This window comes from Rhamphochromis longiceps, linkage group LG20 (assembly GCF_057381845.1).
Source record: "Rhamphochromis longiceps isolate RC_006_pf linkage group LG20, R_longiceps_female_GT1.1, whole genome shotgun sequence".
In the NCBI taxonomy this organism is placed as follows: Eukaryota; Metazoa; Chordata; class Actinopteri; order Cichliformes; family Cichlidae; genus Rhamphochromis; species Rhamphochromis longiceps.
The window spans coordinates 12,639,622-12,656,352 of NC_140576.1; the positions used below are offsets into that span (position 1 = coordinate 12,639,622).

Sequence of the window (16,731 nt, forward strand, 5' to 3'; positions counted from 1 at the left end):
TCTGTTGCTATTATGTTGAAAGTAATCCAATATAAACTTGTTATCTACACATCTTTAGTTACAGTACACACTCTGTGGTGCAGATAAGCACACAGAAAAGAAAAAGGTTCAAAATATATTTATCCAGTAATAAGAAAGACTAACAGTGACAGACGTGTGATCAAGACCCAGAACATCCCATCACCATGGCCCTTACACGTCTCAGACACTAACTGATAGCAGACAGTGTTCTTTTTATAAACCTGTTCATATACAATACTGTGCAATACTGTGAGGTCTCAAGGCAAGCTTTCTTTCCTATTTTTTTTTTAATTTCCTTTATAGTCGTTTCTGATGATTAAGGACCTTGAAGTGCACTTTATACATTTTTTGTTCTTTACTTCTTTGCTTTAAACATATTGAGTCCCCCTGCTGGTGATGCAGCTTCTGCATGTGTGTCCATTTCATGTTTTAAAGAGGCAAAGTGTGAAATGGACTCGACGTACCGGCGTGTCTATTACATGTTTTGCCGTGATACTGGGTTGATGGGTAATATCTTCTGATGAATCACTTTGTTGGTGCTAGAATTATGTAGGCCTTTTTTATGCTTGAATGCTTGATAGGTCATTATGATTGGGTTAACTATCAAACTTACAAGAAAATGTGAGGGATGGCTCAAAACTTTTGCACAACATTTTATACAAAGCAGGTAAATGTTTTCTGTTAGAGCAGCAACATTGTTGTACAATCTATGAAAAAACTGTTTATAGTTCAATTTGAAATGCACACTAGACAGCTGATGCATTTTTCTTGAAGAGACAGTAAGAGCGTCTGTGCGTCAGCTGTCTCTGCTGAGTGCAGGGAGGATATTACAGAGTGAAGATAACAGCAAACATTCCTGAAAAGAGACATTCTCCCACGTCATTAATCACGTCTTGTACACGTGTATATAAAGATCCTAAAGTCTGAGTCAAGCATGAGGAGCATATTTAACACAGAAATGAGACAGAAGTAATAATAATGATAATAATGGATTGCATTTATATAGCGCTTTTCAGCAACAGTGTTAAGTAATTGATATGATAATTACATAAATTTTATGATCAAATCAAACTTTTTATTAACAGGGAGCATGATACCAGCCTACATGTCTGTAGGCTGGTAGCATTACTACTTAACATTTAAATTCAGTATTTTCAAAAACAAAACAATTAAATATTCTGAAATATGTTTTCTTTCTCGTTCCATCCACCCACACCTCCCGTCTCCAATCTCACCCTGCTGCTCCCTCTTTAATTTTCTCTGTGCTTCTGTCTGATTATGCCTTTCCGTCCACGCCCCCACCTCGTTTGTTGTGTGACCTTGCTCACGATGGGCTATACTCTCCACTCCCTCCACCCTCTTTGTTCTCCCATGTCAGATCGTCCCGGTGTCCAAGACCATGCCCGCATCGAGCAGCTCCAGGACGACCTGTCCGAAGTGCTGCAGGCCTACATCCGAGTCAACCACCCAGGTGGACGTCTGCTCTACGCCAAGATGATCCAGAAGCTGGCTGACCTGCGCAGCCTGAACGAGGAGCACTCCAAGCAGTACCGCTCGCTCTCCTTCCAGCCCGAGCACAGCATGCAGCTGACCCCACTGGTGCTGGAAGTGTTTGGCAGCGAGGTGTCATAGCGGTGGAGGAGGCCTGCGTGGATGCATTCACACGCTCGTAACACAGAGGATGAGTAACCAACCCCTGCTGCCTTTTCCCCAAGAACGCCACTGCCCTCATAAAAACCTGGGCATGTGGGAGAAAGATGGATATTCTGACAGGTAGACAGTAATCTTCACCTCTTCATCATCTCTTCATCCTCCTAACCTCAAGCTACAAGACTCAGACAACTGGACCTCTGGATTTACAAAAATGAAACACACTAAACAGGTTCTTGCTTTCTGTTGCACTTGGATAATCAGATTTTATTTTTGCTTCTGGATTTGCAAACACTGTACAGAATCAGATTTCATTAGATCACTCAGATATCCAGACTCTTTGACATCCTGGTCCTCTCTCCATCCCCAAACTCCAAAAATCACCCCTTTATCATGATGGCCTTTCCTCAAAAACTACTAGATTCCTGCCGCTTTTCCTGCAGTGGGATGGACACAAATGTCTCATCCTCTTTGTAACATTGCTCCATGTTCACGCCATTGCCACAATACACAGGAGCAAATGCACAGATTTACTTTCATTACCCATGCTGGGTGATAAACTCGGTTTAGATAGCTATTAACTCTTGTTGGTTTACAGTTTTCAAAAGCAAAGACATCCAAATATATTAAATATCAGAAGCCATCGGCAAGCTTACAGTAATCTCATAGAAATACAAAGTGAGAGTGGAGCAGGCGTGTTTCCCTGTGAATCTGTGCATGTAGTCTCAGATAGCGTAATAGGGGCGATCGTGGCTCAAGAGTTGGGCGTTCGCCTTGTAATCGGAAGGTTGCCGGTTCGAGCCCCGGCTTGGACAGTCTCGGTCGTTGTGTCCTTGGGCAAGACACTTCACCCGTTGCCTACTGGTGGTGGTCAGAGGGCCCGGTGGCGCCAGTGTCCGGCAGCCTCGCCTCTGTCAGTGCGCCCCAGGGTGGCTGTGGCTACAATGTAGCTTGCCATCACCAGTGTGTGAATGTGTGCGTGAATGGGTGGATGACTGGATATGTAAAGCGCTTTGGGGTCCTAAGGGACTAGAAAAGCGCTATATAAATACAGGCCATTTACCAATAGACTGAAGAAGGACATTTAAGTAGGAAAGCGTCAGGATGGGAATGGTGGGAAGGAAGGAGGAAACGAGGTTGGATAAATGGAGGGAGGTGCTACAGATGATGGAATTCCTTTTTCACAGGACAAAAAGGAATTTAGTAAAAAAGAATGTATGTATAAAGCTATATAAATATAAATGATACGTATAAGCTGACATATATGGGAAAACATGGTTGCTTCCATGGAAGCAAATAGTTCTGACTATTGTACTATGTAGAGGATTTGAAGGCCTCTCCTCTGTTGTGTGTGTGTGTGTGTGTGTGTGTGTGTGTGTGTGTGTATATGTCATATTTCAAAAGGCAATTACACACACACACTGAGAAGCGTGTGAGGAGTCCTTTTATTTGCGAGATACGTGTACAGAGAGGGAGAATATTGATGGACCACTGGGGGGGGTGTGTACAGGCTCTGACTGAGGGTCTAGTGCAGGGAAGCATTTTGGACCTGTGAAGTTTGTAGAGTGACATACGCAAACACAACTTCATGTTGCATGGATAGTGACTATCCAAAAGTATTTGTTCAGCTGGTTAGATTGCTGCTAAGACAGAGCTGCGTAGTTGGAGAGAAACCAGCTACCAGCTGTTGCCTCAGGGAAAAGTTTGTCTGATCATATTGTGTACTTGGTGTTTACGATGTGTGCGGCGTAAGCGTACAATCATGAGTCCGAGATTGTTTTTGAAGCTCTAGGCATCACTGTGATTTCTAATCATACTAAATAACAGCAGGAGGAAGCTAAAAGAGGGACTTTTTGAAATAATAGTTAATGCGAGACTTTGTTTTCTAAGCTTATCTGATCAAAGAAATTACATTAGAGGTCATAATTAATACATTTCAAATGCAGACTCATTGGTGTGAAAGTATCTGCCTTAGCTTTAGTTTGTCTGATTGTTTTTTTTCCCCCAAAGTCAGAAAAGTAGCAATATACAGTAGTTTAATGTTGTGAATGAAATCCTGAAGATGCTCTTAGTAGCAGAGTAGCGATACAACGCACGAGAAAGATTTTCTTTATTTGTAAAAAGGTAAACTCAAGCCTCATATCTTTTTATCACATTTGTATAATTTTAACACCAGCCACATAAGCGAGGTTTAGAATGTTAATTTTCAACATCACTACATATCATACATCACATTTCTGTTGACACAGTGTTTGCTCACCCTCATGCAGACCTGGACCACCCCCTTGTGGACAAACTTTGTAAATACCACTTGCTAATTCTGTACATATTTAGAGTTTAACGTAGGATAATATAGGAAGAGAATTCACTTGTTAATGGCGAGATGCTCTGCTATATGCAATTAGGAGTTGAACTCTTATGTTTTATTCTGCTAGAACGGACAGACATGGCAGTTCTGGACAGGTTGCTGAGCTGTTTCAGGGAGAACCGGAGAAGACCGGAGTCCCAAATAGTGGACAAACATCAATGAGACTTCGAAAAAATATGTTTTATAATTACAAACACTTCATATGATTAAACATTCCCAGTGGCATTTGTTTTTGAGCATTCCATCTACACAGTATACACACAGTTGGTGTAAGCATCCTAACACACTGGCGGCCTTTGAAACATGCCCAACAGCTCAGTAACTTCTCGCTAGTAAATGTCTTCTCTGTCCATTTCAGGCTTATGGATGTATGTCTTTTTCTCTCTCCTTCTAAAGTCAATCGATAAGCTTCTGACAATTATACAGTATATTCATAATCTTTTCATTTTGGTGAACATCTGATTTTATTTACTGATTTAATTTTGTTCCTTTCAAGACTGTCACTTGTATAGCGTGTCAGAGTTTGCCGTCTTGCTGGCGCTTGGCTTGCTGCGCTGCAGTGTCGTTTTAGTGAAGCAAAGATGAGCAAAGCGGACTCCTGGAGCCGTTTTCCAAGAACAAGCTTCTTCTTCCCTTTTTTTCCCCCTGATATCAAGTGAGTGAAGATGGAATAGCTTTTTCTTAACTCACATAGTGGCTTCATCCTCACATACGGGGAAGGGAAGGAACACTGACACTGATTTTTGTTAATGGAAGGAAAGAAGTCAGTGTCGCTGTTTTCCACCTGGAGCTGTATCATTTTTTTGTGAACGGAGAGGCAGTCCCCAACTCTGTATAGAAAAACAAAAACATCTCCTTCTTCAAACCCTCATGTGATAAACTAACACTGCCTCAACTGACTTTCACAGGACTTAACCAACGCAAACTGTTGCAGCTACAGCATGGGCGTGCCTCTTTTTTCATCAACCATCTAACCACCTCAATAACCAGTTACAGCAGGATTACTCTTCATAGCTTTAACTCAGCAGCAAGTCAAGCTCTACTTTGGAAAACTGTGGTGCACCAAGGGCTGATGGGAGTGTAAGTTTTAGGGGCCACAACTGCTGTGGAATTGTACAGGTCGCTCAAATGTGGAGATGACAACCGAGAATGGCTCCTCTGTCCGGCTCGACCCAGGAAACCTTTGGAGTGGACCTCTAGAAGACTGTGTAGAATCTGTATAGAGGATTAAAGGAGATAAAAGACTTTAAAAAGAGAATTGCCACAGATGTGCAGACTTAGTGACACACTGTGACACTGACTGACTGATACGTCGCCTGTTAAAATCCAAAGCGGGATGTTACCTTTGTCACTGCTCTGCGTCTCGCATCGCAGCTGTTTAAATTCAGATTTGTTTTGTTTTGTTTTAAAGTAATCGTCATTTGCTAAAGAACAGTTGTTGACAGACTTTTTACATTTACATCTACATCATCTGTTTCAAAAGAAATGAAGGAGAGGGTGATGGTGCGAGAGTCTGCTCACTTGTAAGGATTCCCTATTTAACTTTGCTATGCTGCTGCTGGATGCTGACTCCTCTCTGGAGAAACCCTACTTGCCATTATTAATGTATATATTTAGGGTTAAACATGAAACATCTGGCTTATACATTTTAACCTAATAGTTGTAGCTGATGCTAGAGGCCGTTAGCGTTCAAAAGAATCCAAACAATGCACAAGTCTCTCGCACCATTACCCCTCCACCCTTCAACCCAGGTCAGCAGCTCCACCTCGGTAGCCTTACTTACAGCAACCTCACTCAGCTGGAAACATTTAACAGATACCTCAGTAATGTACAGGACAACTTTTCACAATAGCCTTCAAGGGAACCAAACATAAACTCATACCACAGATGTACTCAGCACACACCAATACAAACACACACACTACAACTCTCTCCTCAGCAACCTTTGCAGTGTTCATAAGATAGACAGGAAACTAGTTGCCAATTGTTGTAAAAAGGTTGTTAGGTAGAATCCTGTTGTGAGTAGGCCAGTGGATCCCAATGTTTCTCAGTGTTAACTTTCACACTCTCGTTTTTTTTCTCTTTACTCACTTGCTGTCATCACTGCTTTGCTCTCTTTTTTCTTCGGACTTTGTCGTCTCTCTGTCTCTGTAAACGGACGACACACCGCTAAGCTTTAGCAGTGCGTTTAGCCAAACATACTACCTCTCCCTTCTGCACATAAATTTATAAATATATATATTTTTGTCGCAGCATGATTGTGCTTAATATAAAACATCCATTTTTACGTTAACACTAATTTAGAAGTTTTTTGGTGTATATGTACAGTATATTCCTTTTTTATCTCTTTTTTTAAAAAAATGCTGGATGATATCTATTTTTTTTTTTTTACTTCAAATTTCTATATAAAATTTTAAACTCACTTAAATCCGAGGCCTCTTTAGCTCCACTTTCTCACCTAAGTGTGTAGATGCATGTTAAAAATGATGCATGAAAGTGAGGCTACATTCAGAGCAGCAGAAAGTGCCAGAATTCTTTTGGATTCTTTTTATGTGTCTCAAAGAGCAGATTTATGTTTTTTAAATTATTATAATTATTATTATTGTTTTACCCAGGAGAGAAAAAAAACCCATTTGTTTAGGTAAATATCTAAATGAGCAACTTATTGGTGGAACAGACATAATTTTGATGAAACAGTAACTTTACAAAGTCCCCTTTACCAAGCAGAAGAGTTGACTCGATAGGTGAAGTTTTGTAGACTGAAGCATCGTATAACAGAACTTTGAAATGACTGAGAGGTAGAGCCTGACTGATTTATTGACAAGGCGATATTATTGGACTATATTTGCTATTTTTTGTTATCTGCATTTTTAATTGAAAATAGAAATGGAAAGAAGAGACAGAAGAAACACCCTTCAGCCATGTTGCGAACGGTGATATTACATAGTTTTTCCACCAGAGGGCACTTGGCACAAACAACAAGCGGATGATCTGAGGTGAGCTGGATAGAAGGTGAACAAGTGAATAAATAACTACACATAACAAATGTTCAGGAAAGTTGTATGTATCGTGCATACGAAACAAAAATAATCAGCCGATATTTTGGATTATTGGATTTTCATACCACTCGATTTTAGAATCGACCTTGAATATCCTGTATCAGTCAGGCTCTACTGCGAGGTTTGCGGGACCTAAAAACAGTTTATAAAAATTCTGAAGAGAGATGTGTCATAAACTCAGCAAAATAATAGTGGCAAGTTTAACATTTATGGAAGTTCATTTTCTTGCTTTCATGAAGCAAGTTAGACGTTTGATTGATACCACTTTGGCTCGGTGCAAATATTAAGCGGCGACTTTGTTTCTGTAACAAGATGTAAAGTTATATAAGCTCCATATTTTACCTCCACCCATACAAACGTTGCTGTTAAAGTGGACCTGTTATGTTTTCCCTATTTGTTTGGGGGGTGGGGCTTGGTATCATTTATATATATACTTATGATGGAAGCTACTCATATTAAATATGGCTGAAGCTTCAAATAATGAATGGCTTATGTACAAGTAATCACTGTGAGCCAAAACCTCAACTCTGTTTTTATACTCCTAGATCTGTATGATGCCTTTGGTCTTGGTGTAAGCTTCACCTAGTTGCTGTACACACTATGTGTGTGTATGAGGGGCAACCAATCAGAAGAAAGTTAGCTTAGGGGGAGGGTTCCCTTAGAGGAAAGGAATGTTTCGAACAGGATGAGCTGTGGCGCTGCACCAAGGACAAGTATAAGCTAAAAGAAGGGATGTTCTTTTTTTATCCTTGAATCATGCCAACTACTCAGTACAGACCAACAATAAAAATATGGGGCTGGAAATAAACATCACAGGTCCACTTTAAGATAACTGTCTCCAGGATGTAGCTTTATATTAGGCATACAGACATGAGAGTGGTATGAATCTCATTTATACCATTGCAAGAAAGCAAGCATCACGCTGCCCCAACAATTCATTTAAACAACAAAGTCACAGAAGGCAAAGGTAAAGTTGAGAGCAGTTAATCAAAGACAAAGCAGGGACAAAATACAAATGAGTGATTTTAAATCAAAACATACTTGACAAACTTTAGTTTCATGAGGCTAATTGATTGCATGTCAAAATAGAGATGGTTCATTATGAGCAGTCAGGAATCGAGTCTCATGGGTTGTTGTATGAAAGTAGCATAAAGCCAGAGAACCTAAGTGCAAACTTTACAAACAAACCAAAAGAATCTGAGCTCTGCGAAACAAGAGGAAGCTGGTCCCACTTGAGTCTGCTCGTCAGTTAATCAAAATAATACGCTAACAGATGTTTGTCTCTACTGACCCACTGCTGTTGATGAATTCATCCCACACAGTCAGAAACCTCTCAGTCAAACTTATGTAAATGTTGTCAGCTTCAGCTCAGATAATGAGAAATGCAGTTCGACTTTGACAACTTTGTTTTCCCCCTAACATTCAAAATGTAAAAAAACAACTCCCACCACAGTGACCCTCGGACAGCTTTGTTTTCCCGTTACTGTCTGCGTGTGTTTGTGTGTGCGTGTGTTTTCTTTTTCTCTAGTGTCCTTCAGTTGTCTGATAAGGGTTTACAACATTGGGATCCTATTTTAGATACAGTAACAGTTTTGGGTTCTTTTGCATCAAAGTATCACGCACCTGCACCAGCCCAGCACTTCTGCCTTCTTCTAACTCTGAATGCTTCACCTATGTGCTGCTCTCACTTAGCTTTCAAATTAAAGCAGGCCTTTAGAAATATATGATATGAATGACTTAGCGAGACTTCACTGTGGCATTCTAGAAATTAATGGGTCATGTTTCAGCTCACAGCATGTGCTTTTGGTTTTCTAAGGTTCATTTAGCACCCTCATCTGTTGCTGATGGAAATCCTTTGGCAGATGCTTCATTCAATTTGCCTCCTGATTGACGTCATATAGTGTCCTTAAAACTATTATTAGGAGGATTAGTCTTAGTTTACACTTAAACGAGCTGTATTCTGAACAACAGGCTGTGACTCATATGATTCATATGTTGCCTGTGTTTGAACCTAAGGAGAGCGGACAGATAGAAAGCCAGCTTTTCTGTTGTCTAACAGATGGATTTCACTCTAAACAGATTGTCATCTGTTGCATTTCTTTGCTACCTCTTTCAATATGCGCTTACACAGACACACACACACTGAAAACGCTGCACTCAAAGGTCAACATGCACCCATTTGTAACTGACTGTAAGAAGACAGTGAACACATGACACACACTCAAACACACGCACACTTGTGCCCACTTCTTTTCCCTCACCAGCAGTTTTTTGCCAATGATGCACTTGTGTTTTTGTCTCCAAATGCTCTGCAAAACATATGTTTAAAAACATTTTTTTTAAAAATTAGTCATCAAGTTTTATTTTTTTAAAACCTGTAATCTCCATAGTAAGACCTGGGCTAGCCAGGTGCTTAGAAGTGAGTAGGTTTTTCATTCATCTGTATAGAAAGATTCATGTCTTTAAAAATACGAGAGAAAAGAAACATAAATGCACATATATCTCAGCTCAGTTGTACCTTGGTGTGCCTAGAACCCACAGCCTTATTTTGGGACAATATCAGGGGTTTTAACCAGAATACACGATGTTCTGTAGAGGACAGTTGAGTTTTATCGAGTAGCCCTCCCCAACCCTCCCTTTATTTCCACAATCGGTTTTACGATGTGCATGTGGAAGGTGCGCATCCTCCACAGGGTGTGCTATGTCAGTGTTTCAGCTAGTTGTGATACTTTATTTATTCCCCTTTCAGACGACACTTTAGAGTTAAAGCAAACAGAAAAACAAGCAAGAAAAAAAACATTTTGGAGTCTGATTTAATTTTTTTAAATCTAATTTGGCTCGATTAAAAGTCTTTTTAAAGGGTTTCCAGTAGATAACGATCTATTATGTAGGTCTGTGTATTTCTTGTAGAATAAAAATAAAAGTTGAAGTAATAATTGATCTCACCAGAGTCCCAAAATAAGTACTTTTGCTTTCACACATGCACACCACCATGCAGTAAAACTCAGCAGATCTCAGTGCTTTGAGCAGAAATTTGTCTTTTTCAGAATACACAATTGCCAGGGCGCTGCTGTTGATGGCACCATCAATAGCCTTACGTAAAGACAGATAGTGTTATACATACATGAACTAATGTCTCTGTGTGGTATGAATCACCACCTTTTATTTTGTTTTTTGCTCTTTTCTATTTGCTCTTCTCTTTGAAGTTGATCCATTGTACTTTGGTTAAATGCATTGTATTTAGTAAAATACTGATGATGTTTTGGGGAAATCACACAAATAAAACAGCTGTACATAGTGACGCAAAACAGCCCTCGTGTCCTCGCTTCTTTGTGTCGTGCTGTAGAAGAAAACATCGCTTATTTCTAACTTAATGCTGATAAATGAAAACTTTTTTTTTTCCTAGAAATACATCAGTTTTCACATTTTTTAAAAAATTTGGAACAGCATAATTCAAATTCCTTTTACCTCAGTTAGATTTTTCCATCATTGTGGAAAAAAACCCTGCAAAGTTAAAATGCTATTTGTTTTTTTTAAAGGCACAAATTAGTCCCTGCATGTCATCAGAGAACATGTATGGGGTGATACTTTAAGGCACATATGCAAGTTTCTTCTAAGTTAACTGATTTTACTATAATCACCAGAGGCCCCCAGACTTTCCATTTATTTTTAATAATCCACTTAATTACAGTCACTTATACTCAAAGTGAAATAAATCGACAAACGAGCTTGCAAAGCTCTTCTGCGTCCACTGCTCATTGAGAAATATGGAACTATTTAATGAGCAATATTTTTTTTCCATGAGTGAAGTTTGTTGATATTCTGTCATTTTATCCTCCACTTGATGTTGGGGGAAATAAGTGAATTAATTAAAATAATTGTATTTAATTTAATTGTGGGACTGCCTCGTTTATTACCACATGGCTGTACACTTCTTTGGCCGGTAGAGGGCGCAAATATGCTGCTGTAGTCCTGAGCGGCTGATAGACTCATCGAAGTGGGTCATTCCGTATGTGGAAATAATCATACCGAATATAGAACAATATTCCGATTTCACGTCTCCGAAAAAGTCAAAGGATCATTAAATTTAATGTATTTCAGCTACTTTTTCTTCCATTTTCCTTTCAGCTTTTGGACACTTTCACATCTTCACCTACATCCTGATTAGTGACAGCCGCAGTGAGAAGCTGCCTTCCATTTTCTTAACGTGCATTAAAGATGCGCATGATTTATTTTTTTTAATCAAGTACCGTTACATGTCTTTGTCACCTCAGAGTGGTGACCAAATTGCTGCTGTCCCCAAACATGACCACTTTCATTTTTTCCGTGTTAGACTTTCATCTGCACAGCGCCATTCCTCGTGACTGATCTGTGTTACGTTCACTTCTCTCCCTGACGGATTGCCTTATCTAATGATAAGACAGCAGCTGTGGCACGATGAAAGGAAGAAGGGCAGTAGATGTAAGGAACAAGATAGATAGGGCTTCCCACTCAGCGAGAGCCGGGAGGCTCATTTTAAGTTTCTCTTTGATCACAAACGTATTCGCCCCTCTTGTGACAAACTCCACCCAACCACGATGAAACAAATGCTGTAGTTTATTGCCAGCCTCTGCACGACCAAGGTGAGCATGAGCAGGATGCTTTGGCCTGCCTGTGATGACAGTCATCCAGACCTCATTAGGACAGTCTCATTCCATGTGACCCTCCGGGAACGACGAGCAGTGCTGTGCGATACCGCACATTTTGATAGCAGTCTGATTCCAAGTAAATGCTGGGCCAATATTACCAGTACCGATACTTTTAACCTATAAAGGCAGCTTATGTAGGGGGGAGCAGTGTGTCATGATTTATTAGATTAATCATCATGAATTTGCAAAATCTGAACACATTTCATTGAAAATTAAATCTTTATCACTTAGGTTTTCCAGAAAAATGAATACATCAAAACACACCTTTTGAGCTTTTTATTTATCTTGAAATTGGTATGTAAATGTGCCGCTATCTCTAAAGCACTTTGGGTCAACCTCTGTTGTTTATGTGCTATAGACTATAGATAAAATAGACGTGACAGTCAACACAAAAAAGGTTCAGACATTTTTCATAGTGCCTTTCAGGAGTATCTGAACAGCTGAGACACATTTTTTCTAAACACTGCATTCCTCTGGCTTTTAAACCCCAAAACACGCCGCGCCAAAAACTGGTCCACCCCAAGGATTGAGTGGACCAGTTTTTGGCAGAGTAATATAGTGTACGCTGTTAAGTGCCAGGAGGATTGCCATGATTTCTACATCGAGAAAACCAAACAACCTCTGGTGAAGTAGATGGATGATGGAGAAGAGCTGGTCAGGCCAGGACTCTGCAATCACACCAAACCAGTGGACACTCCTTCACTGATGAGGATGTACACATGCTGGACAGGGAGGAACACTGGTCTGAATTGAGGAGATCTTTCACCATCTTTGCAGCCATTCCCCAACTCTCTGTGAATGGTACTTAAGGCCACCGATCATTGGGCTTTGGTCGATGATCAGTAGTTGATGATCAATAGTCATGTCAATTGGCGTATTAATGATCCAAAAACTGACCTCACAGCCCTACTCTTTATAACGTTGGGGAAACCTGGAGTCAGCTGAGACTGAAGAAGTCACTTGGATGAGTGACAAAATGTTTCTCCCACTGAAAACTGAGCATAGAGGCTAGAAACACAACACTGATCCTATCACGCTAGTATCGATCCAATACCAGTACCAGTATTGGCACTGATATTATTTTTGGCTCGATCCACCCACCTCGAATGAGAACAACTGCTGGCTGAGCAGTTGAGATCCTAAAAGCTAAGCTCTTTAAACTGAATCACTCTCATGACAAAAATTAGGAAAGGCTTTTTTTATGACAGCTGTCTGCTTAATCTGGTATTTGTCTTTGTTTATGTTAATGACACAGCTCCCAGTGGCTGAATGATTGTGTTCTCAGCCTTGAAATAAACTCACAGCGAAGCCGCCACGAATGCTTCCACCATGTTTGCGCTCATTGCGGTTTTCATAATAACGGCTTCTCCCATATTAAGTTCTCCGCTGGACCGCTAACCAGATGCTAATAGCTCACTCTGTAGAGTGTTGATTGACTATTATCTCGCCGGCTTTCATGGCTCATGTGAAGAGAGCTGCAGTTTATGGATGAGTCTGAGAAGCCAGGCGTCTCAAGTGTTTCTACAGTCACATTCCTGCATAATTGCTGCACATAGCCGTGTTGGGAAAGAGTCATGATACACAGAGAGACATGCCATGGCACGAACACACACACACTGTGTTATTGGTATCCCTGCTGAGCTTCGTTAGTCACATCCTGCACATGGTGACGTGTCCAGATGCTCTTTACTGGAATGTCAGAGAATGTTGTAATACTGCAATGAATCAGTACTCAAAAAAAAGAAAAGTAGAACTTGTTTAAAACTGGAGAGTCTTTTTTTTTTTCTTTTGTCAGGGGGTCTTTTGCAAAGCAGATTATACAGATTGTTATTTGTGGCTCTGAGTTGGTGTGTGCAGAACCAACTTAAAATAAATGACAGTCATCATAATAAAGCAGCTTGTCACTGAGCACACAGGGAGTCCTCCACAGATGGTTTTAATCATTTGAAGTAGAGTTCAAAAGCAGTAAAAGCACTAAGTCAGACTGTCCATACACACAAAATGAAAATTCAGTGTGTTTTCATGTTGACAATAAGAAAGGAGATATAGTAGAAATCACTGGCTGCAAATCATGGAGCATATATAAAACACACACACACATATATATATATATATATATATATATATATATATATATATATATATATATATATAAGAAGAAAATATTGGCTCCATTCATCTGTCCAGCCCCAGAAGGGAGTCACCTCCAGTATTTCTTACATGTCTCATTTTCACATCCCCATTGTGCCGTGCTGTGCAGCTTTTCCCAGAGGAGGAGGAGTGTTTTACTGAATAAGATTCTTGTTTCTCCGGCCAAATGTCCGACATTCACAGCTGTCGCAGCAGACAAATGCACAAGAGGTCGAGCCTTATTATGACTTTTATATTTACGCCTCATGTTTCTCACAGTTTCTCAGGCCCCTAATTTGCATGACCTTGCACTTTTAAATATTAAATTTAACACACCACGACCGCCCAGGTGTGTGAGCTCTAAAGATTTCGTTCCTCGTGCTGCTTTTACAGTTTTAACCAGCTGGTTCATTTCAGTAAGTGAGCAAAATAAGAAGAGTTTAATTAGTTTATAGTTAGCAAGTCCTTTATTTTCCCTGTACTATCCCTTTATCTGAGTGAAGTTGTGGCTTGAGAGGAAGACGAGTTAAAATGAAAGACTTGTCATCTGATTTGATTTGTAGCTACTTGAGGGCAGCAGAAGCAACTGAGCAGCGAAAACCTTTATTCTTGCAAACATAAGATTTCTTTATGTCTTCCCTCCAAGGACTTGCTTGGACTTGCTTGTCATTTTTAAAGTGGTCTTGAGCGCTAGTTCTTGAGGCTTTCTGAATGTTTTCATTCGGACATTGGCTTCTTTTTCATTCACGTTCAGTTCCGTCCTTGTACCTGATCATTTTCCAAGGAACGCTTTTCATTCGTTAAGCCACTTCACGCTGATTTTAAGTGATGAATAGTGTTCCGTCTACACTAAAGAGACAACTTACCAAAGAGTCCATTTTAAGTAGACTCGTTGTTAATAGCTGCCTGATGCAAAAACATATCATGTGTTTCTCTAGATGAATCTACACCACTGATTGTGTCATTCCTCTCAACAGACTATGCAGGTTCCTTGATATCAACTGGCACTTCTCAAATGATTTTCTTCATACCTATGTGACAGATACTTCAGGATTCATATTTACAATGATCTGTGCTCCTCCTTTCTGGGGTTACACTCAATCCTTGGTGTAATTCCTTTATATATGCTACCCCTGGCCGTCTACTAAACAGCTTCAAAGACATCTCCTGCCATTGCACTGCGGTACTTTTCTGTTCGGCCAAACAGCCTCAGCAGGCTCTCCTATCCTGGTGAATCTTTCACTGGCATTAGATGTCTTCAAATTTCCTCCATCTCGAGTAAGGCTGAGCTCCGTGACAGCTTATCAATAAAGTTATTACACTGGTCTTGTCATGCTTTGGGGCAGCAGCCCACATGCTGATATTGCAGTAAAAGCTTACCAGGATAGAGAAACACACAACAGAACACTATCAGTCATGGATTGGCCTTTGAACTTTGATTAGCTTTCAAGAAGCCTGGAGAACTATTCCTGCAGACTACTTAAAGACATTACAGCAGGGGTGTCCAACTCCAGGCCTCGAGTGCCCATGTCCTGCAGGTTTTAGACGTGTCATTGATCCAACACAGCTGATTCAAATGGCTATATGACCTCCTCAAAATTGCCTTGAAGTTGAACTCCAGAGGCCTGGTAATGAACTAATCATTTGATTCAGGTGTGTTGACCCAGGGTGATATCTAAAACCTGCAGGACACCGGCCCTTGAGGCCTGGAGTTCCTCCATCCCTGTATTACAGGAAGAATAAAGGGGGTCATACCAAATACTGACGTTCAACCTCATTTGATTTGTGTAAATTCTGTTTTTAACATCTATACTGAACTGTATTTCCCTGTATGTTTGCACAATTCAATAAATCGCTGCACCTGTTTCCCATTTTGATCACTTGACTTCACATAGTATACAGTGAACAGGGAAAAATCCCACTTTGAGTTGAAAGCACCGGCAGTTTTTGTGTGGGGGGTCTTCTTTTTTTTTTTTTTTTCTGCCTGTCCCATTTGGTTCTTTAGCCGTCAGAATTGTTGTCTGAAGACCAACAAGGATACCCAATGGATTTACTTTGCCAAATGGATCATCGTGGCATTACCGTATTGGTCCATTTGATCGACCTTTATTGTTATTATTTATTTTATTTTATTTTATTTTCAGTTGTTACAGATGGGACAGACATGACTGAGGGATAGGAAAGGGAGAAAGAAAGATGAAGGAAAAGAAAAACAGAAGGGAAGAGGGACAGTGAGAAAGGGCACTTAAAAAGAGAAAGAAGAAAAAAAATCTCCTGGATCACCTGTTGAGAGAAAAAGAAGAGAAAACAAGCAAAAAAAAAACAGAGCAACATACTAAACACAACACCATCACGTTAATCTAGCTAAGTGTAAACAGCAGTAAATACTAAATATTGAATGTTGTTGTGTAGCACGCAGGACCAACAGCGCACAGTGTGCTTGGAAATAGCAGCCAATAGAGGTGTAGTTTATGTCTATGAACAGTGAACACCCGTGTGCACACCTGTGTGGACACCTGTGGGGATGAGCGCGCTTGTATTCAAAAGGTTTCCCCATGTAACGGTCTGCTAGAGGATGTAGAGAGCCATAGCCCCGTCCCCCAGGGCATGAAGCAGGCATGGAGGAGATCCAGGCTCCAGACATCCAGAGGCCCCAGAGTGCGAGAGCCCAAGGAGGACCACCGGAGGGGCATCCGTGCCACCCTCCTGGGAAGAGCTGAGGAGAGCCCCAGATGAGGGGTCACCCAGTAGCCACGGAGCAGAAGCCAGAGGGGGCTGCAGTGGCGTGCCCGCCGGCTCTGCTGGCAGCCAGCTG

General features: G+C 40.6%; 1 protein-coding gene across 1 annotated transcript in view; it reads left to right on the forward strand.

Moving 5' to 3' along the window:
- LOC146645047 (vitamin D3 receptor A) overlaps positions 1 to 10,769 on the forward strand; it is an 88,121-nt gene extending 77,352 nt beyond the window's left edge. The window contains exon 10 of the mRNA XM_085393138.1: positions 1,400 to 10,769. Within this exon, the coding sequence (XP_085249264.1) occupies positions 1,400 to 1,653 (254 nt within the window). The 3' untranslated portion in view covers positions 1,654 to 10,769. The remainder of the gene's footprint in view (positions 1 to 1,399) is intronic.
- Positions 10,770 to 16,731: the final 5,962 nt, after the last annotated feature.